The 25,719-nt window shown below is 41.8% G+C and overlaps 1 protein-coding gene across 1 annotated transcript in view; it reads left to right on the top strand.

Moving 5' to 3' along the window:
* Positions 1-25,719, top strand: part of LGMN (legumain) — a 42,025-nt gene that overhangs the window by 11,174 nt on the left and 5,132 nt on the right. The window contains exons 3-11 of the mRNA XM_054026506.1: positions 13,081-13,178; positions 14,310-14,391; positions 16,447-16,532; positions 18,468-18,543; positions 19,148-19,210; positions 20,214-20,280; positions 22,864-22,982; positions 23,688-23,777; positions 24,893-25,090. Coding sequence (XP_053882481.1) covers positions 13,081-13,178; positions 14,310-14,391; positions 16,447-16,532; positions 18,468-18,543; positions 19,148-19,210; positions 20,214-20,280; positions 22,864-22,982; positions 23,688-23,777; positions 24,893-25,090 — 879 coding nt within the window. The remainder of the gene's footprint in view (positions 1-13,080; positions 13,179-14,309; positions 14,392-16,446; positions 16,533-18,467; positions 18,544-19,147; positions 19,211-20,213; positions 20,281-22,863; positions 22,983-23,687; positions 23,778-24,892; positions 25,091-25,719) is intronic.

Below are 25,719 nucleotides of genomic sequence, written 5' to 3'. Positions count from 1 at the left end.
CATTTCTGTATGCTCTTCTCCATTATGTTTCCTCGACTCTCACTTCCAACTATTTGGCAACTTTCCCCCCCCCCCCCCCCCCCTTTTACATCCCTACCAGTAAAACATTCAGCAGTTAAGTCTCACACTGTATAGGTGTCCTGTTCAAGTACTTGGTCCTGGGACATCTAAGCTTAAGGGTTTTGAAGGCCTGCTTTAAGATATGCAGCAACAAAACCTCAAAACATAACTTCACCAGCTCCCTTACACACAACACTCTGGTGGGAGAACACTCATTTAAAAAGACTGAGGTAGGAATAACATTGTATTTCAAATCTTTAGGAAAACTTGTTCCATGTGGAAGCTCAGTAGAAGCTTTTAAAAGATAGCAATTGTTATCCAAATGGTAGGGGTTTTTTTTGCAGGCTAGAAAAAGGATTTCTATCAATAGACCCAAGTTCCCTGTAAGCTGTGCAGTGGCTCAGCAGCCTGTTTAATGCCACACAGGTGCTTAGGGAACCCACCCAGGGACCTGCCAGTCCCATCACTTTCTAAGTGTCTATCTTGGGAATCTTGTTATTTTAATCAACATGAAATGAAGCGAGAAGAAAATATCCTTCCTTTAAAAAAAAAATGGGAACCTCCTCAAAAAGTGCTATCAAGGTTAAGAAAATCAAAACAACCCTTTACAATTTCACAGCTTCCAATACTTATTGGAGACTTTCTTTATAATAGAATTGGTCTAGCCAACATACAGTAAAACCTGCTTTAATATCACCTTGAGAGACCAATCAAAACCAGTTGCCCAGTAGGCCTAACCTTTAACTAAAGGAACAAAATAGTACTTTGGACTACTATCATACCTTCCATCTCCGAGCATGATATAAATATTGTTTATGCCTCACAACATACCTTTGAGGTAAGTATTTGTTCCCCAGTTTCCAGATATAAACTGAAATATGGTGAAAGTTAAATGATTTGGCCAAGTCACGTGCTAGAGCCAGGAATAGAACTCAGGTCTTGACTCCCAATCCCATGCTTCCTCTCTTACTAGAAATCCTTGAAAATACTTTAAAGTGCTCATATATGACACTGAGTTGCTTGGTGGAGATAAAAGAAAGGGAATTCTAGAGCCACCCAGGAATGAGCTCAAAATTATTCCAGAGGAAGGTGTGTCAAAGATAGTGTTGTGACAGACTATACTTGCAGATAGAATTTTTATCCTATTGACATTAATTAATTCAGCTAGGTTTTTAATCAAATCCACTGCTCATTTGTCAGCTTTGTGTAACTTGGTTGCTATTTCTGGCAGAGAAATTGGAGAAATACATCACATCTTGTACCTGTTAATTAAATATTTCCGCACACAGTCCAGTCTGTGCAAATTAAATTACAAGTGTGAATTGTCCTCAGCAGTATATCTGTTACTTAGCTTGTCTGCTTTCATTGCCTCACTGAATGCTATTCTTTGAAAGCTTAAGGTTTACTTCAGTTGCTGTTGTTAACTCAGTAAAGTATGATCACCCACAGCTTATTTTGTCAAGTAAGATACCAAGATTGCCTTGGACACCTGAGCTGTTAAACATAGGGTGGGGTGGGGGAAGCAGACAGTCTATTTACACTTCATGCAAGATGCAAATTTCAAGTAACGTACATTTATACATAATCTTGTATCCTGAATTATTTCAAACCATGTTGCATGCTATCTATATACAGCACCACTGAAATGCATCTTGTAGCCACCTGCAACAACTCCACTCTAGCAACTTATTAGTGCACAACATGCTACAGAACAGTGGGGGTCTTGTCGGGGGAGGAAGGAACATTTTGATCAAGGACTCTGAAGCTAACCCTCCTCTTCTATAAAGTACCATGGGATTTTTGATATCCATGCTGAATGGATGAGACCTCACCTTTTAAAATATTATGTGAGATTCCATACACAAAATACTGCAGGGAACTCGGTTTCCATACTGTACCTTGTAAGGATGAAGGAATGAGTCATCCCTGGTAGGATTTGAACCTATAGTTTCAAGTAATCTAAGGCCTTTTATATACTTGAAATTTGGTGTCACTGCACTGGTGCAAACCCCAAGCGTAAGCCAGGCAAGTGCAAATTGTTGCTTTCCTTATCTACACTAGGGATTTGCACCTTGAAGCTACAGTTTCTGGACATGATGGCTGAATTGGAATTAGTTCCAAATAAAGCCAAGACTTAAGCTATTCATTTATTTTCATCTTTCATAAATCATCTCGGCACCTTGACATTTTTATAAAACATACACAACCCAAAGTAATGAGCTTGTCCCCACTGCAAAGTTAACTTGAGTCCCTCTACATACTCCCCTTACCTCAGGAATGTGGTGTTTTTAACTCAAGATAGTTGGCCTGTCAGGGGCTATAGAGTAAACCTTGAGATAGCACAATTCAGCTAATGTGACTACTGTGCAATCCTCTAATGCCTTCCACAATTCTCCATGGGTGCCCAAAAAGGACAGACAAGTTCTCAGAGAGAGAGGCTCAATTTATAGCACTGGCACTCACATATGAGGCACTAATACTAATATCCCTGGTTTTTTTGCATCTTGTGTTGTGCAGTGTGACTGCTCTTGCTCAAGCTAGGCTCATGTCAGTTAACGGCTGTGAAGACACACCCAATAAAACAAACATGCAGTTGGCCTCACAACAACCCATCCTAAATGACAATATAATCCACCAGAGTATAAACAAATAAAGAACATGGATCAGCAGCGTAGCGGGGGTGCTAAGCCAGGCTTCCTGCCTGTCCTGGCATCACGAAGCGCACTGCACCCTGGAAGTGGCCGCAGCAGGTCCAGCTTCTAGGCGGAGGCATCCAAGCGGTCCGTGTGGCAGGCACCCCCTCGCCCCCAGCTGGGAACCGGCCAATGGGGGTGCAGAGCTAGTGCTTGGGGCAGGGGCAGCGTGTGGAGCCCTGTGGTTCCCCCCCATCTATGAGCCAGACCTGCTGCTGGCTGCTTCTGGGGCACAGCATGGTGTCAGAACAGGTAGGGACTAGCCTGCCTTAGCCGGGCAGCACCATTGATGGGACTTTTAATGGCCCTGCTGACCAGAGCTGCCGTGACCCAGTGCCTTACATTGGGTCGCAGCTTGCAGTTTGAAAACCACTGCTATAAGAGGTAGCAATAGAATCTGAGGTCTTCATCTCTGGGAAAACAGCTAAGTGAAATCCTCCTCCAGGAAAATTCAAATGCTGAAGACAAAAATAAATGTACATAAAATATCTGAAATCTGTTGTCTTGGAATTTGCTAAAAAGAACCAGTTTTGCACTTTTCCCCTACCATGCTTTCCAGCACTGTGTGCCATTTAAAGGTGGAAAAGATATACATTGAGTAGTATTCCCTCAACATGCCGGATAGAAAAGCTTTTACTGTATTAGGATCCCTACTGTAGACAGCTAGTTTTGCTGCTGGTGTCATTTTTAGCACCCTGTCATTTAACTTGCTAGGAACAAGTCTAACGGATGTGGTTATGAATGCTGTAATGGCAGCCTTGTCTACACTAGCGCTTCAAATGTTGCTAACACTGTTACAATTAAACCAATGTTAGCAACTGGGAAATCTTTCTAAAGTATCCGCAATACAGATCAGGCTATTGAACCAGTGAAGCACAGTTAGGGAGGTTAATGAAACAACAGCAGGTATTTTAAGAAATAGTTGACATTTTTAATAGATATTGGCTGTAAGAATACTTCACTATCAGAGATGTTATAGCCCCGCATTTATTACTTCAGATCACTGCAATGTTCCTTTAATAGGACAAAAACCTAAACATTTACTATAGTGGAGCCAGCAATTCTTACACATTCTTGAGAGATTTTGCAGCTTGATATTTGCAGAAAAAACACACAGCCTGATACCAACACTAATGAAATATTACAGGCATGATAGAAGATGGGGGGGCATGCTGTATTTAGGGATTTTCTCAGATACTGGGGGAGAGTCTAAAGCTTCCATTTATAAAATGTTTTTGGTTTCCATCTCCATGATGAAGATGCAGCCATAGTGGAACCCATACGCCATTAGCCATAGTAGCTCCAGCCAGCCCTCCTAGCACAAAGGTGGGAACTCCATCCCTCCTTATCCCCTACACAGGTGGTTTTGACTTTCAAGTTTAAAGGATACCATTTAAAAGCTATTGTCATTAAACATGAACAGGGTAAGATCAGGTCTGCATTAGAAACTTTGCCAGTATGTGCTGAGTCTACCAGCTTCTATACAAGGAGCCCTTTACTGGTATAGCATATTGGCAAAGTGCTCCTATTGTGCATGCAGATTGCTGGCAAAGCTGTATAGTAAAACCACTCGCCATGAACAAAACAAGCTGTCTGGGTAAAATGAAGCTTTGTCCATCTCGCTGTGTCTATATGAAGGGCTTTTCACCAGCACAGCTATGCCAGTCGGGATCCAGTGCCCCAGGCTGACACAGCTGTGCCAGCAAAAGCACCTAGTGTAGGCCTGGCCATGTAATGTCAGCAGGGGTACATGCAGAAATTTAATTTCGACCCCTTTTGGTGGTGGTGGTGGGGGTACATGTTCTGTGCCTTCCCCTCGCCCCAGTCTTGGGAGGAGCCTCTCTTCCTGTCCCCCTGGCTGGAGCTTGCTAACTTTGACATTCAGAGCACTGGGCAGAAATCACATTGCGTCAACACCCACTGTGGGCCTTCACAATGCTTTGTTTTAAACAGTCATATTCCCCTGGTCCGCACCAGTTCTAAGCTGCCAGCACTGGCCAAGGTAGAACACCGCCCCCGCCCCCCATCTCCGTGGAGGGGGAGAGGCAAGCGACCCCGCTGCAGCTGGGGTGATCCACAGGAAGGGCCCAGCTCATATCCAGAGTCATTCCCCCCCCGGAAGAGGGCAGCGCCTCATCCAGCCGCAGCTCACGCCCAGCCCTGCTTTGCGCCTCAGCCCTCCTCTGGCCCTGGCAGGAGCTCGCTCTTCCCTCCCACCCTCTGCCCTGGCCCAGCAGGAGCTCGCTCTTCCTTCCCCGTCACCACGGCCCCGGGGCTGAGAGAAGCTCACTCTCCTATCCCTGCCACCGCTACCCCAGGGCTGGAGGAGTTTTGTGCACCTGACAATTATTGGGGGGAGCCCGTGCCACTGCTTCTCCCCCAACTTGTGCATGCCCCTGAATGTCACTTAGGACTGAGACATTTCTAAATTGCCAAAAGCCCCATTCTCAATGCAGTTCTACTGGCATGAAAGCTTATTTTGCTCGCCAAACTGGACCAAGCTACACCTGCAAAAGCACTCTTGTCACTATAAGCTGCATCAATGCTAGCAGGCCTTTTTATCTGTATAGCCATACTGACAAGCCTTTTCAAATATAGACCTGGCCATGGGTGGTGGGTATGGTAGGCGGGGGAGGCCATGCCTCCCCAAACAGCCTAGCATGGCCCTGCCCACACTCCACCAGGCCCCCTCCTGCCTGCTGCTCCCTTCTGTGGCCGAGAGCTGGGGCCGGGAGGTTGGGGCCTATGGTGTGCAAGGCCATGCCATGCCATGCCACCTGACATCCTGGCACTGGGACCATGCTGGGGCTGGGGCCTCCCCGGCCGCGCTGCCTGCCCAGCGCTGGGGCCGGAGGCACTCTGGCAACGCTGCCCAGCGCTGGGGCGCATGGTGGGGTGGTGTGCTGTGCTCTGGGCTCCGGCAGGGGAGCAGAAGGGGCAGGGCCTCAGGCAGAGGAGGGAGGGGTCGGGGGCTAGCCTCCCGCTAGGGTGCGTTCGCTCGCCGCCCATGGACCTGGCCAAAATAACTAGTCACTTTTGAAAGTCTTGGCTATGTATGCCTTCTTGTTCCATTCTTTATGCAAATGCAGCTGAGGAAGAAATGAGGAAACCTAAAAGCTTAAGGTGCAGTGGAAAAACCCCAATCTCCTTCCAGGCAACACAGCGTAACAGCAATTTCTCTCTGAACAATGAGTAAACAAGTGAATTCAGTTATCATTAAGAAGAATGTCTCCCACTGTTTTTAAAAAGTGCCTTAACTCCTACTGAGGCTAGGTCTGCACTGCACAGTTAACCCAGAATTTTGAGGCCTAGATCAGCCTCACCCAGGTGTGAGCATCTCCACTGGAAACCATAGCTGAATTACTGTGTCCTCAGTGTTTCTGCACTCACCCGTGTGCTGGCAAAAGATTCTTAAGTAGACTTGGCCTTTGGGAGCCCAAAATGAGATGCTTTAAAGGGATCTGATTTTTAGAGACTGGATACTTATGAATTTTTGAATATCAGACTCCTTTAAAGTATGTTTGGGGTCCCAAAAAAATCACTACTCACTTGAAAATTTTGGCCTATTTTAGATAAAAATGGATTTTTTTAACAGTTTTTTGAAAGATCCGATTGGCATCTTATTCACAAAGGATTCAGTCATCCTTTTTGTGGTGACTGAGAAATCTCCGAAGAGTTGTTCAGTGATTTACGTGTACCTTTATTTTGGGCTGCATCTAAGAGTATACCTATATGAAATATTTTTCCAGTTATACCAGTATAATTACACCAGTATCTCTTTCATTATTCTGGAATAAGAGTGCTTTTTTGACATACCTTGAACTGCTTCCAAAGTGACAGACTAAACCAGAAAAAGACCTTCTTTTACCAGAATAAAAGTAGCCACATGGGGAGTTGTGGTGGTATGACAGTGGTTTAAATTCACACCCTATGTTGTGTGGGTGTGACTTCCCCATGTAGATAAGCCCTAAATGTACAGAGGCAGCAGATGACAATGGTTAGGAAGCTGCATCAGTTATATTGTTTTATAGAAAAGAGCTAGTGTTTTGCACTGAGGTTTTACAGTGTTAACACCTGAATGGTTGGCATCACCCTTATTTCCACTGTGGTAAATGAGTCCTATGAAGAAAAAAAAAAAAAAAGATAGTGTATTGGAAAGGACACTGATGAGAAAGTGAGTTGCTCTAGTCTGCTTTGAAAGTACATATAATTAAAAAAACCTACCAAAACAAACACTGCACACACAATCTCCCCCCAGCCCCGGGGGGAGGGACGGAGGAGGGGGGAGAGAACAAGTGAATTACAGGACAGATGTCAGTCACATTTCTTAAGGTTCTTACTGGAAGGCCTTCAGATACTTAAATGATGAGGACTGTTTAAGAACAGATATAGAACAGAATAACGTGAAAAGGAGTTCCAGAGAGCAGATGCAAGAAATGTAAATGATAAAGTGTGGTGCTAACACCAAAAGGAGTAGAACAGTCACGCAAACAACAAACATGGCTATGAGAACAGTGCAGGAGGATGTGTTTGGGGGAAGATAAGTAATCAAAATGAGATTTTAGACATACCAAGCGGTAGTAATGGCACCAAAGTGCTGAGGAGGAGGTTGAAAAGTGCAGAGAAAAGATGCTGAAGCAATACTGGGGGAGGAGAAAGGGCCACAGTATAGAGAAGGGTATAACAGGAGCAACAAGTGGCAAATAATCTAACTGAGGCTGCTGCCCTATCTAGGTTAAAATGATGTAAAGCCTAGCCTACAGAAGTTTACCAGCATAGCTAGGTCAGTTAGGAGTGTTATTTTTTTAACCAATATAGCTATACCAGTAACAGCTGTAGCCTAAATACAATTATACCGGTATACCTGTGCTTATACTAGCATAGCTTATGCCAATTCCACAACCTGGAATAAACTATACCAGTATAAACACAGTTTATATATATTATCAGTAAACTGATATAACTGAATCCACATGATAAGGTTTTGATGGTTTAACTACGCAGGCAAAGCCTAATCTAGACAAGGCCTAAAACAGAATATGCAAATCCTCACTTTTTGCCTTTTAAATGTCCCCAAAATAGCCCCTCCTTTCTTCAACTGACCTCTGTTTTGATTAGTAGCAGTAGTACTAGGAGCACATGGAGGCCTGATGAGGTGCCATTTATGCCTAGTGCTTTACAATTACAGGGTAAAAAGATATTTCCCCCAAAAGTTTTACCATGTAATTAAGTCAAGATGTAATAAGTGAGTGTAACAAGCAATAAGGAAAAGAAGAGAGAAGACAAAGGAAATTCATACAAACCAGTTTACAAAGGCTAGTTATGTCCACAATTGAATGGTTCTGAGTTGGTTAATATTTGTACATCAGAAGGTTTTATTGTCCCATCTATTTGGAGCTTGTTTTTACGGAAAATGTACTATAATTGTACCACTATAGTTATATTGGTATAATTCCTAGTGCAGACACACTTACTCCAAAATAAGAGTGCCTTTCTCTAGGATAGTTTATGTCAGTATTGTGTAGTTTAGTTATACTGGTATGGTTATGCTGATAGAGTTCCCTGTGAAGCTAAGCCCAGAGCCATTTACTGTAGGCACCACAGAAGACGTAGATCTTTGGGGAGGATTTCAAGGTCAGAAGAGTGACTGCACAGATTAGTGCTTTCCCGTTCTCTTTTTCCCTAGCAAACCTCACACACTTCTGCTTCATATCTTATGTTTTTACCTTAATCTCTCCTATTCTTGTCTTGTCTGTTGTCAAGATCTGTGTTTAATGTAAACAGTTTGGGGCAGGGACTGGTGAAGTGCCATACAGATGTCTATGTTGAAATATAAATATTAAAGTTTACAGAGCTGGGAGGAAGAAAATCTAGTCTGATGTAACAGGAAATATAACTCCTTTAGTAAGGACGGTTAGATTTCCAAAGTAAATCACGTGAAGAGATTGTGTTACAGCAGATTTTTTTAAAAACATGGAATGTATCTCACCTTTTCCTGGAATCCCTTCTCTGTGTCAGACTAGACTATGAAGACAGGGCTTTTCCTATATTAACAACATTTCACTAGTTTAACTAAATTGATCTAATTAAACCAGGTCAAACCCCTAATGTGGACACTCCTAAACCAGTTTAATCTTTGCTTAGCATGTGCTAATAAATTACTGATTTAAGCTAAACCAATAAAAGTGAGATTTAATCATGTTTCAGTGTCTACATCAGGAGTTTTCTCTGGTTTAATTGGATTGATTTAAATTAAATCTGTGCAACTTTTCTAATGTCGACTAGATCAGGGGTGGGCAAACTATGGCCTGCGGGCCAGATGCAGCTGCCAGCAGTTTTAATCCAGCCCTCAAACTCCCACTGGGGAGCAGGGTCTGGGGATTGCCCCCCTCTCACGCTCCAGCCAGGAAGCAGGGTCGGGGGCCACTCCACGTGGCTCCCGGAAGCAGCGGCATGACCCCCCTCCAGCTCCTATGTGTAGGGACAGCCAGAGGGCTCCACTCTGCACGCTGCCCCGGCCCCAAGCACCGTCCCCACAGCTCCCATTGGCTGTGAACCGTGGCCAGTGGGAGCTGCAGGGGCAGTGCCTACAGATGGGGCAACATGCAGAGCTGCCTGGCTGCACCTCGCATAGGAGCTGGAGAAGGGACTTCCAGGAGCTGCTTCCGGGAGCCGCTTGAGGTAAACGCCGCCTGGAGCCTGAACCCCAGAGCCTCTCCCCGTGCCCCAACCCCCTGCCCCAGTCCTGATCCCCCTCCCACCCTCCAATCCCCTCGGTCCCAGCCCGGAGCACCCTCCTGCACCCCAAAACCTTCATCCCCAGCCCTACCCCAGAGCCCATACCCCCAGCTGGAGCCCTCACTCCCCCCTCGCCCCCCGCACTCCACCTCCCTGCCCCAGCCCGGAACCCCCTCCAACACCCTGAACTCTTCATTTCTGGCCCCATTCTAGAGCCAACCCCCAAGCAGAGCCATCACCCCCTCCTGCACCCCAACCCCAATTTTGTTAGCATTCATGCCTGCCATACAATTGCTATTCCCAGATGTTGTCCTCGGGCCAAAAAGTTTGCTTACCCCGGACTAGATCATAGGAAGGGCTTAGAATTAAAACTAAACAAAGAAAAAACAAACCCCACCACCACACAGCATAACCTGAAAGAAAACCTCTCTTGATGTAATGCTGTTTGAAGTTCCACTGAAATGTTGAAAAATGCATTTCTGGAAAATGTCAGTTATCTAGGGGTAGTTATCTATTTTGTCAGTAGTCCATTAAATCATCAACAAATTGTAGAACTAAAATAATTTGTTCGTGAGGGAAGTTTCTAAAACAAAATATTAGTGCTTTCCTAGCAGAGGTATGTATTTTTAATATAAGATCACTTTAATGTACATCGTAATTTCTGTTATAAAAAAAGAGATTTAACTATAGCAGCCGTGTCTCTCTTTAAAGGAAATCTGCACATTCATATCCTGTTTATAATAAGGGCAAGAGTTTGATTAGAAATTCTGTAGTTCAGCTTTTCACAGCAATTCTGTTTACATACCCTTAAGATACTTAGGGTTATTCCACAAGGAATGTGTAATGAGGTGGGGGAGAATCTTTCCTAGCTCAAAACTCTGATCAAGTTAATTTTTCAGATGCCAGACCACATAAATCATAACTGTTTAGACCAACCACTTAGTCATTTAAGGCCTAATCCAGCGCTCACTGAAGTCAAGGGGAGTCTTCCATTGACTCGGCTCGACTTTGGAACAGGCCTTCAGTGCATGGGATTTTAGTTTAGATTTCTTTGCGGAAGGCATTATGTTCCCAGTAACCTTTCACTGAAGTCTATTGTGCATAAGAAAGCTCTACAAAAACATTCATGTAATTAATGGCTTTTTTCCCCAATCAGGACTTGGAGCAATTGGATTTTAAGTGTACAGTGATGGGTACTAATACTGTCAGTAGGCATTTCTGTGCTATAATCTAATTGCGCCAAGCCCTGACTGGAAAAAAATATTTGTATTACCATAGCAGGCAGGAGTCCTAGTAATGGACCAGAAGGACCCTGTTGTGCTAGGCCAGCATTTTTCAAATGCAGCCATCGTGACCGCATGTGGTCACAGCCTCCTGGGCTGTGATGGGGGAGTGCAAAGTAGAGCCCCCTCCCCGTTCCTGTTGCTCCTGGATGCTGGGGCCGGCAGCAGGGGTCGGGCCCTGTCCCAGTCTGGAGTCACGTGGGGCACAACGCTGGAGGAGCAGGCAGCCAGCGAGTTCCCCACCTTCCCATGGGTGGCAGGGCTCAGGCTTTGGGCTTCAGCTCTGGGGTGGCGGGGCAGCAAACTTTGTCTGCGGGGCTTCAGACTCCAGGCCTGGGCTCTGGCTGCACAGTGGCAGGCCGCAGGGCTTCAGGCTCCAGCCCCCCACTGCCTCTCCCAGCCCCATCTCCCCTGCACCTCACTGCCTCCCCCAACCCTCCATCCATGGCTTAATTTGCCAGGACTGATTAAGTCTTCTGTGAAAAGTGATACTAGTATGTTTGTTAATATCACTTTTCACAACAGACTTACTAGCTAGCAATAAATAAATTACGATTTGGATGTGTATATGTGCATATTTATTTGATTATCCTAAAGCTAATCAAGTATTTGAGGAAAAAGTGAGAGAGCAGCCATCAGCAAGAATTGGTGGCTGCACTCTGAGGCCACCAAAAAATTTGTCCTGAGAACCCCTGTGCTAGGCGATGTACAAATAAAAATATTGTTCCTGCCCCAAAAAGCTTACCACCTTAGTTAACAGTGTATAACAGATGGATAAAGACCAGTGGTCCCCAAACTTTTCAGTCCTCCATTACCCCAGTCTGTGCCCCTCCAGAGCCTGCTGGAAGCGGGGCCATGGCTTGGAGGGAGGGATGCAGACAGGGGTAAGGGGGTTGAGGCTGGGGTCGCAGCTGGGGACCGGGCCAGTGGGGCCGGGGCCAGGAGCAGAGCTGGGTGGCGCTCACTCCCCACCCCACTTGGGGGCTGGCCCAGGCCTCAGCTGCACCCGCCTGAATGTTCCTCCATGCCCTCCCCCAGTGGGGTGCCCCCCAGAGTTTGGGGACCTCTGATATAGACAAATAGATTTGGGCGGCACAAGGAAACAGTAAGACTCTATTGATAGGCAGTGGTCTCAGCTGCCGACCCATTGTCAAGTTTTTTGTAGGTATTATAGCAAAGAGTTTTAAGGAGGAATTTGAAGGTGGATAATGAATTAGTTTTGCAGATGTTTACAGGGGGCTTCTCCCAAGCATGGAGGGCAGCCTGGGAGAAACCACTAATGTGCTTGTTTGAAAGTTTAACAAGTGAGTGATGGAGGCTGGTATTACTGGCCTACCAAAGATAAGAATTGACATTTCAATTGCAAAGGAGAGATAATAGGTAGGGTGGGGATAGGCTGTGAAGGGCCTTGAAAGTGAATATAAGCAGTTTATGTTTGCAATGGAGAAGAGGAAGCCAGTGGAGGGATGCAAAAAGAGGGATGACATGGTCAAAGTGGCAGGCTAGGAGAAAGCCATTAAGCCTTTGAGGACAGCTGTGTGCTCAGGCTTTCCGGAGGCTCTCAATCCTTTATATTTACAACTAGTTACTGAAATCCCATGCTGTTGCACGGGTGTCATTCAGAAAGTCATATGTGTAAAAAAAAAAAATCTGAAAATGGGGCCCTCGTTTCCCATACGCTGTGTTGTAGTGAGAAGTATTGCTTTTTGTACATGTTTCCCAAGTCTGTGCACAGAGCTTGCCCTGGCTGGAGGGACAGGCATCTTTTTAAAAAAGAAGAACAGGAGTACTTGTGGCACCTTAGAGACTAACAAATTTATTAGAGCATAAGCTTTCGTGGACTACAGCCCACTTCGTGTGGGCTGTAGTCCACGAAAGCTTATGCTCTAATAAATTTGTTAGTCTCTAAGGTGCCACAAGTACTCCTGTTCTTCTTTTTGCGGATACAGACTAACACGGCTGTTACTCTGAAACTTGGCATCTTTTTGCAACCCCCAGCTTCTCTGATCAGCTGCCACATTCCACCTGCCACAGAACCTTCGGACTCCAACATTCCATCCTGTTCTCACAGCAACCAGTGATGATAGAATCTGGTGATATTCTGAACAGAAAGAGCTCTCAGCCATGATTATAACTGTTTTCATCCCTTCACACTGACTCAAGACATTTTAGGCTTCAGAGTGACAATTGTGAAATCCTGTTATTTAGATGAGGATGTTGGTCCGGAGTTTCTTTTAGACAAAAAACCTATAAAGTGATTTTCTTTTGTTCCCAAAGATTAACAAGGACATTCTGCTCTATTTCAGGCTGATGTATGCCATGCTTACCAGATTGTACACCGAAATGGAATTCCAGATGAACAGATCATTGTCATGATGTATGATGACATTGCAGATAATGAGGAGTAAGTGAAGAACATGGCAAGAATATTAAACCATATAATGTATATTTTTTTCTGTTCCATAGTTAGCATTAGTACTTTGTGTGTATGTAGCACTTCAAAAAGAAGAATCCTAAGCATTTCGCAGAATATGTACAGGGATCACTTCACCCGTCACTGAAATAAGTTCACTTTAGGATGTGTACCTTGCAAATTTCTAAATTTCAAGAGTAAGATTCTGATCTCAGTTATGGCAGTGTAAATTCAGAGCTCCTTGGTAACTTACTTTTGCATGTTGTGATACAAGTAAACAATCTTAATTTTTATTATACATAGTAAAAATTATCTGTTATGTAATGCTTCACAGTACAGACATGCCTATATAGTGTGGATATCTTTAAGGGCCATTGTCAGCCTGTTTAATCCCCAAAGCATACTTTACATGAAAAAAAGGAAATTCCCATGCATCGTCAGATTTGGTATCTTTGGCCATATTTGCCTTTATAATACAACCAGCTCTTACATTGCACTTTTCACCAGTAAATATTGAAATGCTGTACAAAGGAGGTCAGTATTTCTGTGCAGCTGCACCCAGTTTCAGTGATAGCCCTTCACTCTGGACTAATTTCAACTCTCAGCTCTAACTTTTGGTTCCTAGAAGCTGTGTGGGCACAGTGACAGCCACACCTTAGTCAGCTGCCTTAATTGATAAACTGAACTAGGTGACACTAGCTGGTTAATAATTTGCTATCAGTGACTGCAATTACACAGCACTGGCAACAGTTCAAGTGTCAAAAGAGAGTAAAAATATTTAAAAGCAGAACCAGCAAGGGCTACTTCAAACACCCAGGCTGAAAATCCAGGGATTATAGCCATCACGGACCATGTCCTGCACTCTCAGAACAATTTACCGGGTCTTGCCACTGGGTTCATGGGGCTTGAGCTGGGCATATGTAATTGATAAGGCACAAAGACCTCCACATAATCATTCAAAAATCAGTTTTAAAGAGTGATGCTTTTGTAAATAAATATGTACAAATATTTGGGCTTGATCTTGTCGACATTTCATGAGCTTTTAATATTTTTCTAGTTAATTTGTTGGCACTATATGGCATATGATTTATTCTTAATACATGTGTCCAACTTAATTTTCAGAAATCCAACCAAAGGCATCGTCATCAATAGACCCAATGGCACAGATGTGTACAAGGGAGTGCCAAAGGACTATGTACAAGAGGTAGAACCGAAGTAATTTCTACTATTCACCAATATATATGAGATTTAACATTCCCTAGTGACCCAAGTAAATCTTTTTTCACCCCCCAGACTGTTAGATATTCCTGAATACATTTAGTATTAAGCCTCTGGTTGATACAAAGCACTGGAAGGTGTTCATCCAGTTGGATGACTTGGCCAACCTTTCCTAACCAGGATGTAAACAGAGGGCATATTAAAGTGGAGCAGAAACTATAACAATAGACTATTCCATTATTTCTGCACCATGCTCAGAGTGAGGGGAGGGGAAATCTTACAATTAAAAAAAAAATCAATAACTCAATATGTAAACATGCACTGATTAAATTTCACTGTAGATTTGATTAAACAATCACTCATTGAATTTATGGCTCAGTAGCCCAATATCCGAGTAATTTACAAGTTGCCACTAAGAGTATGTTTACACTGCATACTCCTTACGGCGGCATATAGAGTATGTACACTGCATGCTCCCCTAGCGTAGGTCTGAAGAGCAGTGTAGATGGTGAAGCACAAGTAGAATAAAGACAAGCCTGAACTCTGTGGGTATATACCCTACGCAGCTCTACATGTCCAAGCAGTGCCTCCCATCTACATGGCTATTTTTAGCAGTGTAGTGTCCCTCTGTCTCCCTGCTGCCAGAGTCTTTCTGCGTCACAGGGGAAGGCTCCGGCATTGGAGAAGGGCTCTGCTGGGGGGAGGCAGCAGGGAAAGGTTCTAACAGCTCCCAGCAGCAGGGAGGGGCTATGGCAGCTCCCTGCTGCCTCTCCCCTGCCAGAGCCTTTCCTTCCCACAATGAAAGGCTCTAGCAGTGGGGAGCTGCCAAAGTCTTTCCCTTTTGCCTCCCCACTGCCAAAGCCTTTCACTGCTGTGTGTAGCTGCACACCAGTGAACACAGCCTGCTTTTTACTGTGGCATGTAGCTACACATATCCTACATGCTGTCCCCAGTGGTGTGCCGTGTAGATGTACTTAAATTGGAGGTAGTCTCAGAGATCTGCGTATGCAACCATAAAGCCTGTTGCAAAGAGCTATAAAAACAGCACTTAAATTTTTCATACTGTCACCTGAGTGCTTGTCTTCTCTACACTTCATTGAAAGTAATAAATAACTTTTTAACAAAGTTAGGAATGTCTTTGTTTAAAAAATAGTTACTTATTTTACTGAATCCTGCCAGTAGTTAGAGACTTCTACTGGATAAATAATATTGTTTGGCAAACGTGGCTTACATTTTGTACTTGTTTAATTGGAAATGAGTAGCCCTTTGGTATCAGGTTAAATGGCGAGAACTTTTTTGACAGAGTGAAACCTACTTAAAGGGATTGAGAAAAATCAGTTGCTTAACAGAAGAGGATCAGAACTGTGCTTGATATAATAAATTCAGGATACTTTCAGCCAGTCTCCCATGACAGGAGATCACCTAATAAAAGTGACACGAAGTATAGGTTTCATTGTATTTTATATGTGCAATGACTGGAGCGTTTTCCTAGTTTCCCACACTATGACTGTTGCCTGATTTCCAAGAGCAGTCACGATCTAATAAACTGCAGTGAGTGACCATCAAGATTAAGGCCTTGTCTACACCAGAAAGTTGTACTCACATATGCCAAGGTGTAAATTTAAACAGATACAGTTATACCAATATAACTACGTACACGTTTATTTTGGAATATGTGTCCTTTTTCAGTTTAGCTTATGTCGCTTTGGAAGGGGGCTAAGCTAAACCAAAGAACCACTTTTATTCACACATGGAATGTGTATCTATATCATTTTACGTATACTGGTATAATTATACTGGTATAGGTAGTAAAACTTTCCTGTATAGACAAGCCCTTACGGGAAAAGAAAAATGCTGCATATGAAGATCAGTAATAATGGTTATCATAGGCACCAGCTCCCAAAGCCCACCCCAACAGCATTCCTCTGCATTGTAAAACATTTGTTGGTTCTGTTGTACAGAACCTGTCTGTCTTGGTGAGTAGATAAAGTTGACTATTACTGTATTTCATATTTAATTTTAAAACTCTCTTGATCTGTAGGATGTTACTCCAGAAAATTTCCTTGCTGTTCTGAGAGGTGATGCTGAAGCAATGAAGGGCATAGGATCAGGAAAAGTATTAAAAAGGTAACCTAGAAGTTGTATTCAAGATATGATAATTCAGATCATATGGGTGGACACTCATGTGCTGATATTGAGTAATGGTGGGATTTAAATGAAATCTTAGTTATATTGTTGTCCAGATTGAGGATTAGCAAGACTGGTCAATGGCTATTCTACATCTTTGGAATTAATAATGTGACAATTCTACTTTTTTATCAATCTAGTATCAAAAAGTGTGTGTCTGTATCAGATTGATACCAAATATAGTGTGGATTGAGATCTAGATATCCACAATAGAGAGCAACTTGGCTACTGCAGACAAGTTGGTGGAGAGAGAAGGGAATTTTGGCATTGGGATCAAGGAGAAAAGTTACAGAGCTGGACTGTATTTAAATTGGTCATTGCCACATAGCTGTAGTCACGTGGGGCTTCACCTACATAGCTCAGGCTTAAAGTATTCAGTGTATAAATACAAGATTAGAAGTGCTGAGAAGGGTTCTGAGCTTTTATTAATGAATATATTGCTGTACTGCTGCAAAATTGCTAAACTGGAATGAGGCCTAAAAGGTGAACACTGCTAAACATTTCATTAGCCAAATTAAAAATGGCATTTAGGCCCATGGCTACTGAGACACGGGCATTTTCACCCTGCCTCCCACTCCCCCTCGCATAGTTGTAAGGTAGTGGATGTGCAGGTGTCCCAACATTTATTGCTACTCAGTAAGAAGACAGTATTTAACCTTACTTGCATCCATGCATAGTTGTCATTTGCATGAATGGAACAACCTTCTGATCCCTGCGGCAGACTACACAAGGTCTTCTGAGATGAAGGCCTTTAAGTATCCAATACACAAAGAATTTCAGAACCAGACTAGTACAAACATAAATCTGGCAAAATAGCTAAATTTTAGCAGAATGGAGAAATAGTCGAATCCTAAATTGGATAAATACAACCATACAATTCAGAGCAGCTTGGCTACATTGTCCTCTTTCACACAGTTACACTCATTAAGGGTCTTAACAACAAAGAAGAATCTTTAGAATCTCTTCCTATTATTGCTATATCTTTTAGGTATGGAAAGTCCTGTGTTAACTATATCTGGTACTGGCCTACAATATTCCAGATACATCAGGGGAAGATGAAAATCCATAATGCACCAGGTCCTATTGTGCATTACATACAGATGGCTTGTCTATGCTTGAAACGCTATAGCGGCCCAGCTGTAGCTGCACCACTGTAGCACTTCAGTGTAGACACTATTTATGCTGATGGGAAGGATTCTCCTATCGGTGTAGGTAATCCACCTTAATGGAGCATCAAGGATTAGAAGGCTAAAAATCCCAGATTTGAGTACATTGCATTCATAGAACACATTTAAAATGTACCAGTGTTTTCTGATATTTGCAGCATGTACTTATGAAGTTGAACTAGATTAACCCTGAAATTAAAAATAATTATGGAAATAGCTATTGATTCTCAGGTTTTATAAAACTATTTTACAAAAACTTAATCTGGGACTAAAATGACCCAGAATGTTTGTATTACAAGAATAAGATACTTAAATCCATTGACGCTGCTAGTGTGAAAATTTTAAGCACTCTTAAAAGATACATAAAATCATACAATTGTAGGACTGGAAGGGACCTTGAGAGGTCTTCTAGTCCAGTCCCCTGCACTCATGGCAGGACTAAGTATTATCTAGAAAGACCATCCCTGACAGGTGTGTGTTTTGTTCAGTTTAGGATTCTGGCTTTCTATTTGCATTCCTTTTCTAGTCATTCATCTTTTCACATAAGTATCCAAAGTATAGTATGTAATTTAAAAAGGTGGTATAGATGAGACCACATCTTCTGATTTATCTTCATGAATACCAGCATGTCTCAATACTATAACAGGTTTTTATGTAAAGACTAAGGTGAAATGTTTAGAAAGTCAATTTTCTGAATTTCTCTTGGCAGTGGTCCCAAGGATCATGTGTTTGTTTATTTCACTGACCATGGAGCCCCTGGACTACTGGCTTTTCCTAATGGTGATGTAAGCATTTTATTTTTAACATTTTTAAAGTTACCATAAAAATAAATATTTCTAAATCTAAATTTCTTAACACACTATTTTTTTCTTGGAAAGGATATAAGAGGCCATGTTCTGATCTCCCGGTTTACATGAGATCGCAATCTGGGCCATGATATAAAATGGAATACTTAATGTTTGAAAACTGAGGTCCCGACAGACTATTTATTCGTTGTGTGATTTTATTGCTCAGCTTTCCAGTGCATCATTCAGACTGTTGTGGGCATGATTATTCATCTTGCACACTGTAGTAAATATTGTAACCTCTGTTTCCCAAGGGGGCAAAACATTGGAGGTAAAAAGTATAACGCCTTCATGTTAAATTTGGACTTGATGATCACAAACTACATTAAATCACTTATTTAAGTAACAAAAGGGGTACAAGTGTGCATTAAATATTCAAGCAACTCTCTTGTAAACTCCAACAATGAAAATATTTATATCTTCAAATAGTTAGAAGCAGTAATATATAAAAAATAGGAATCATTTATTCTAATGAAATGACTTTCTTCTCTTATTTGTTTTGCTGAATTAAGATGGTATTAAAACAAGTGTTCTTATTTTACAGCTCCACGTAAAGGACTTGAACAAGACCATTTATTACATGTACCATAACAAAAAATACCAAAAGGTAAATAACAGTTTATCAGATGTTGTGAAATTAATAGAGGAACTAATGCAGAGGAAGCATCTTTGTGACATCTTTGGCTGCACTTCCTTCAATTGTTTAAACAATAAAATCATAGTTGTTAAGAGGAAGATGATTCAAAGCCTGAAATGTAGATCGATTGCCCATCTAAAAACGGGATATATATTCCATTTTTAGATAGTCTTCAGTTGTTTACTTTCCAGTTGTAGCATGTGATTTATTTGGATCAATGTTGAAAGTTTCATATCCTGATTTAGCAAAGTCCCGTGACTCCCATATGTTTTGATCACCAGTAGAGTTGAAAAACACCCACTATCACTTCACCCCGCCCCTGCTTCGGCTTATTGTGCTTTGTTCACCCTTGACCCTGTGTACTGTTACTGTAGGAAGCCTGTGTATATTGTGTGATTCACTGCTGGTTATTGTTACAAAATAACAAGTCAGCTGAGGATAAAGGGACACTTACAGAAACGAACATTTAAATTAAACAACCCACCAATTCTTTTATCTAAGTGGTTTCTATTCCCATTTCAGTACAGGTGAAGTCACTTAGAGCAAAGAACACTAATTGGTATCTATAGCTGTTTGTTAGATTACCTTCTTAAATAAACTTTTTATTAATCATGTCAGAATACTATAGTTGATTGTGTTTAGGTCTGTATAAGTGGTGATGTCCCCAAAATACTGAGGCTATGGCCAATTCAGAATGGTATATTATTTCCAATAAAAAAAGCTGACCAGCTAGTTGAATTCTGCTTGAATTAGCAAAAAGATCCATGTGAGATGTACATAGAAAAGCCATTAAGAAACCTTTTCAATGCAGTTTTCTTCACTTGTTTCAGTTTTTCAAAGCAGGAAGTGACCTAATTTGCCTTTATTTATGTATAGTGTGCTGTTTTAGGACCAGATTAATTACCGTTTGAAAGGAGTCGAAACTCTTCTCCAGCCCACTGGTTTTTCCTAACATGTCTCACTTATTCTACAGCTGGTGTTTTACATTGAAGCATGTGAATCTGGATCAATGATGAACCATTTGGCTGACAATATCAACGGTAAGTGATCAGTCAGCTTTTTGGCCTGGCGTTTCCCAGCTTGAAATGGTCAAAAGTTCTTGTGGCCAATGTGCTGCATATCCTTACTGGATAAGAAGTGTTGAGGGCAGTCCTGGGATTATTGTAGAGGGTTAGCAGAGTACCAGGACTATTGGGTTCTGTTATTAGCTTTGCCACCGACTTGAGACTTTATTTTTGACAACCTCTGTTCTCTTGAGCCATCTGCCAAATGGAGTGTTAGTCACCTACCCTCAAAGGTGAGCTGCAAGATTTAATTGAATATTGGTTAAGCATTTTAAGAATGTGCCATGGAAAGAATTATGAAATGCAAACGGTTAAAACGGCAATAAGTTTTGGTGTCCTACTTTTCACCAGATTCTAACTCTTTTCTGCTTGAAACAAAATGACTTGTATATACAAAGAAATAACTATTGTTATATTGATATCACAAATGCTACATTCAACTTTCTTCCTAGAACTCAAAAGTTCCTGCAAACATACAAAATATGCCATGTATCAGGGGGTAGCCGTGTTAGTCTGTATCTACAAAAACAACAAGGAGTCTGGTGGCACCTTAAAGACTAACAGATTTATTTGGGCATAAGTTTTCATGAGTAAAAACCTCACTTCTTCGGATGCATCCGAAGAAGTGAGGTTTTTACTCACGAAAGCTTATGCCCAAATAAATCTGTTAAAATATGCTATGCTATGTCTTTAGCGACGGAGGCCTTTTGGGTGTGTGAATTTTTCAGAGCTAGGATTAGGCTTCCTATCCCGGTAATGGGATAACTTGCGGATTGTTTTGCCCAGGTATCCCATTGTGTTAGAAAATACTTGACTAGTAATAGCACATTGTTGGATGGAGCTGTTATTCTAAAGTTTTTTTTACCTTAGTGTGCTCAATGAGTGTTAATAATGTACAGTATTACTCCAATGGCAGTGTTTTCTGGAAAAGAGGAATTTCAGGGACATTAAATGAGTCAAGGTGGGTGAGGTCATATCTTTTAGTTTTACACTGAACCGTGTGAATCTGAATCTGAAGAAGATCTTTGTGTAGCTCAAAAGCTTGTCTCTCTCACCAACAGAAGTTGGTCCAATAAAAGATTAAACCTCACCCATTTTGTCTCTGTAATAACCTGGGACTGACATAGCTACAACAACACTGCATAGGGACATTCAATGTTATTCCAAATCAAATGTCAAATTAATACCAATTGTTAGCATGCAGAATAGGCAGTTCAGCTGTTCACTTAAGAATCTATCCTTCTGTGACGGTGTGCAGTCTATATGGTTTTATAAAAATATGATAATGAGTGAATATAATGTAACTGGAATATGCTTCATGCAAAAGGCCTCTTGTAAGGTATCATTACAAAGCTTATCATCTACTGAGTGTGATTATCCTATTTGTATAAAATGTACCATTCTTGTATCTGGGACAAAAAATATGAAATATAACCCTGAGGGGCTATTGTAATTATGCAAAGTGTGGGCCATTAATGGTGGTTTGGAATCTTAATGGCTCCCATCAACCAGGACAATTGACTGGGGCTCTGTTTGCAAGCAAGCCTTCCTGTGAGTCAGGCTGGGAGGAATGAAGGCTTGGGGTCTTACAGGGACATGTGATCACGTCACTTGAACTGGAATCCTTCTTTAACCTGGTGCTTTTCCAGTGGCGGAGGGGAGGGGGGGAAGGTGGAAACCCAGAGAGAGACAAAGGATTCCCGCTTTATGCAAAAGATATATAAAGGGGTGGAACAGAACAAAGGAGGAGAGAGCCATCATGAAGAATCCCCTAGCTACCACCTGAGCTGGAACAAGAGCAGTACCGGGGAAAGAATTGTGCCCAGGCCTGGAAAGTGTCCAGTCTGAGGAAAAAGCTTAGTGAAGTATCTCTGAGGGTGAGATTATCTGTATTCAGTTTGATTAGACATAGATTTGCGCATTTTATTTTATTTTACCTGGTGACTTACTTTGTTCTGTCCGTTACTACTTGGAACCACTTAAATCCTACTTTCTGTATTTAATAAAATCACTTTTTACTTATTAATTAACTCAGATGTCTGAGTGTTAAAGACAAGAACACTTCTGTTAGCTGCTTTCAGGTTAACCTGCAGCTTTGAGATCAGTAATTTGGACACTGGGTCTTTGTTGGAGCAGACGGGAGTGTCTGGCTCAGCAAGACAGGGTGCTGGAGTCCTGAGCTGACAGGGAAAACAGGAGCAGAGGTAGTCTTGGCACATCAGGTGGCAACTCCCAGGAGGTTAGTGTGACCCAACCCGTCACACCTTCAACTAAGATAGTGTCTGTATTTGCAGCTTTTTTTAATAGTAGCTTTTAATCAAAGCCCTCTTTCCCAAAACTACACATTCTTCATTATATGCTCACAATACAACACACAGTTGGTAAAAGGAAAAGAGCTTTTCCAGTGGCACCAACAGCAACTGTGGACAAAGTATTAGCAGGCTGATTTTTTCAGATCAAAGCACTGAAGTAAATGAATAAAATCCATGACATTCAGACAAGTGTAGAGGGCAGTTAAGTACCACTTAAATAAAGGCTGCTCTTCTATTTGTCTTACAGTTTATGCAACTACTGCTGCCAATCCTAGGGAGTCTTCTTATGCATGTTACTATGATGATAAGAGACAGACCTACCTAGGTGACTGGTACAGTGTCAACTGGATGGAAGATTCTGATGTGGTAAGTTACTTAGATCAGATATTTGGTGCTTTAAATTTAAGACAATTATAAAGCTTTAAGCATTACAGTTTTTCTTTATACAAGTTTTATTTTATCCTTTAGGTTTTATTTAAGATCAAAAATTGTTTAAATTCTTAATCATTAGCAATGTGGAACTGGAAGGCTTATAAACTTAAATACTTTGCTGACAAATTCAATATTTGTGCAAGTTGTTCATTTAGACATCTTTAAATTTAGTTCAGAAACTTAATTCCTCTTTGGTGGGTGTTGAAGTGGAAAAACTTAGGAATAGTCTAGCCACTAATTTTGAGTTCACTTAGTCTAAAGTTACTAATTTGGGGCAACATCACTGCAAGTTTTTGAACATGAATCTCAAAGTGCAGTTACTGAACAGTGTATGCAAGCTTCCTTAATGATCCTTAAATATGAACAAAAGCTACTGCCATTCATTAAGAGTTATTTTGAACCAAATTTACAGTAGTAATGAAACACTTTAGGGATTTTTACTACAGTTTGAGAAGATGTCATAGAATCTCAATTTCACCCTAGTTTCCTAACTTTTCATTTAATTTCTTTTGAAGTGCTAATAGCCATCGCCCTGGTACTCACCTCCTGCTCAGGGATAGCTAAGGCTCTTTTAAATTTTCCTTGCATTTTTACAACAGCCATATTTTGATATCTATAAACATACATTTCTTCATGCAGGAGGATCTGAAAAAAGAAACTCTCCATAAGCAATTTCTGATAGTAAAGAAACACACCAACACCAGCCATGTGATGCAATATGGAAACAAAGTGAGTATTCATTTAAGTGGTTTCCAGGTCAAGCCCTCCCCATATATTTAATCCCTTCAAAATAGCTGTACCCTGGTGATGGGACAAATTCTCAGATTCTGAATATTGACCTGAAAAACTAAAGCCTGCTCAAAGCTAGAGAAGCAGAATTCAAGATCTGAATTTTGTAGCTCAGGCCTGTAGACACTCATATCTAGAGCTGCAGGTATTCAGTCTCTGCATTTACCCTTCAGATTGGAAAGTGCAAGACAGGAACCAAGAAATTCTCATTTCTCTCTCTTTACCCCCATTGTCCACAGCAGCTCATCCTTCCTTCTACACTGTGAACTCTTACTCCTTCCTAATTCGCTGCTCGCACCCTCAGAAGGGCCAGTAGCCATTTCCTGCTCCTCAGCTCCTCAACCTTTACGTGCATCTTGAGCAGAGAGTTTCATGCCAGCCTCCTGGCTACTCTTTTGTCCTCTGCTGTTGCTCCAGTCACAAGTGCCTTGAGGCCTGATGAAAAAGCAGGGCATAGTGACCAGGCAAGCAGAATAGAATGGGCAATTCCTGGTCAGGTTTGCCTCCTGGAACCACACCTCACCTGGCCCTCTTTTCCTACATGGATATAGCAAAAAGAAATGTGGTCTAAGGACTAATGCAGGGAACGGGGCATGAGGACACAGTGTGCCACTGATGTAACCTCCCAATGCTTCACTTTACCCATCCATAAAAGGGCTGTACTAGACATATTGCCAGCATATTGTGAGCCTTAATAAATGATAATAAAATGCTTTGAGCTCTTTGGGTCGAAGGTGCCATAAACTGCCAAGTTATTCATAAACACAATTGAAAGCATTCCATCCCATTGTTCAGTGTACTAATAAAATGATTTTCTGATGTGGTCTTCAATCTGTAAAATTCAGGCTGTTCAACCTGGTGGCCTTTTGCCTTAGGGAACTTGAAGATTAGCCACTTTTAGGGCAACCTACTGCTTGTAAAACAAAACTTACCTTCATATGTCTTCCATAGCCAAGCAAGTTTAGAAAATTAACAAGCTTGTATGGCAACACAAAGGATGACTATCTAGCAGAGATGTTTAACCTGTGTGTGTGTGTTTGCTTTCTAATTTGCAGAGCATCTCTTCTATGAAAGTAGTGCAGTTTCAGGGAATGGGAAAGAAATCCACTCCTATTTCACTGCCCCCAGTGGCACACTACGATCTCACTCCTAGTCCTGATGTGCCTCTTGAAATCATGAAACGGAAGCTGATGGCTACCAATGATATTTATGAGGCTACAAAGATTGCAGGGGAGATGAAAACACATTTAGAGGTAAAGCTAAAAATTCTAACTACCGTTCATAAGGCCAAATTCAGTTCCATTTTATGGATGTAAATCAAAAGTAACTCTAGTGAGACTAATGGAGTTACAGCAAATTGACCCCAATTCATGACAAAATGCATCTGCTATCGGTAACAGCTATCTGATATTTTTCTCCACAATTAGTTAAACTTCTGAGCTCTATGGACAAGGCATCTTCTGTTGGTAACTTACCAAATGGGAATATAAACATACAAAAACTAACCTACTAGATTTTACTGCCAGTGGTTCTACCACTAGGGGATATCCCCTTGCCCCCATAATTCTTGCACAAGAAAGCCATACTTCAGAATGACTGCCTACTTCAGCCTGAGATAAGACTTTCTCCAAAACCAAAGTCTCCCAAAACGCTCCAATATCATTATGAAGAGCAAATACATTTTCCCAGAAGGCTGCTACAGCAAGTCTAGTCATGATTACTGTGCGTTTCCCCCCTTTTTGCAGGGAGAACTAATAAGTTAAATGAATGGTCTATTGGAAGCCCACAACCTGTAACCTTTCCGATTTCCCTTCTTATTTGTTCATGTTTTATTAAGGGGCAGGCCCAAAAGGGACTGTAATTTCAATGGTATTTCTTTTAG

This window comes from Malaclemys terrapin, chromosome 4 (assembly GCF_027887155.1).
Source record: "Malaclemys terrapin pileata isolate rMalTer1 chromosome 4, rMalTer1.hap1, whole genome shotgun sequence".
NCBI lineage: Eukaryota > Metazoa > Chordata > Testudines > Emydidae > Malaclemys > Malaclemys terrapin.
Note: the sequence above shows the minus strand (reverse complement) of the source record. Positions and strands in the feature narration are given on the sequence as shown.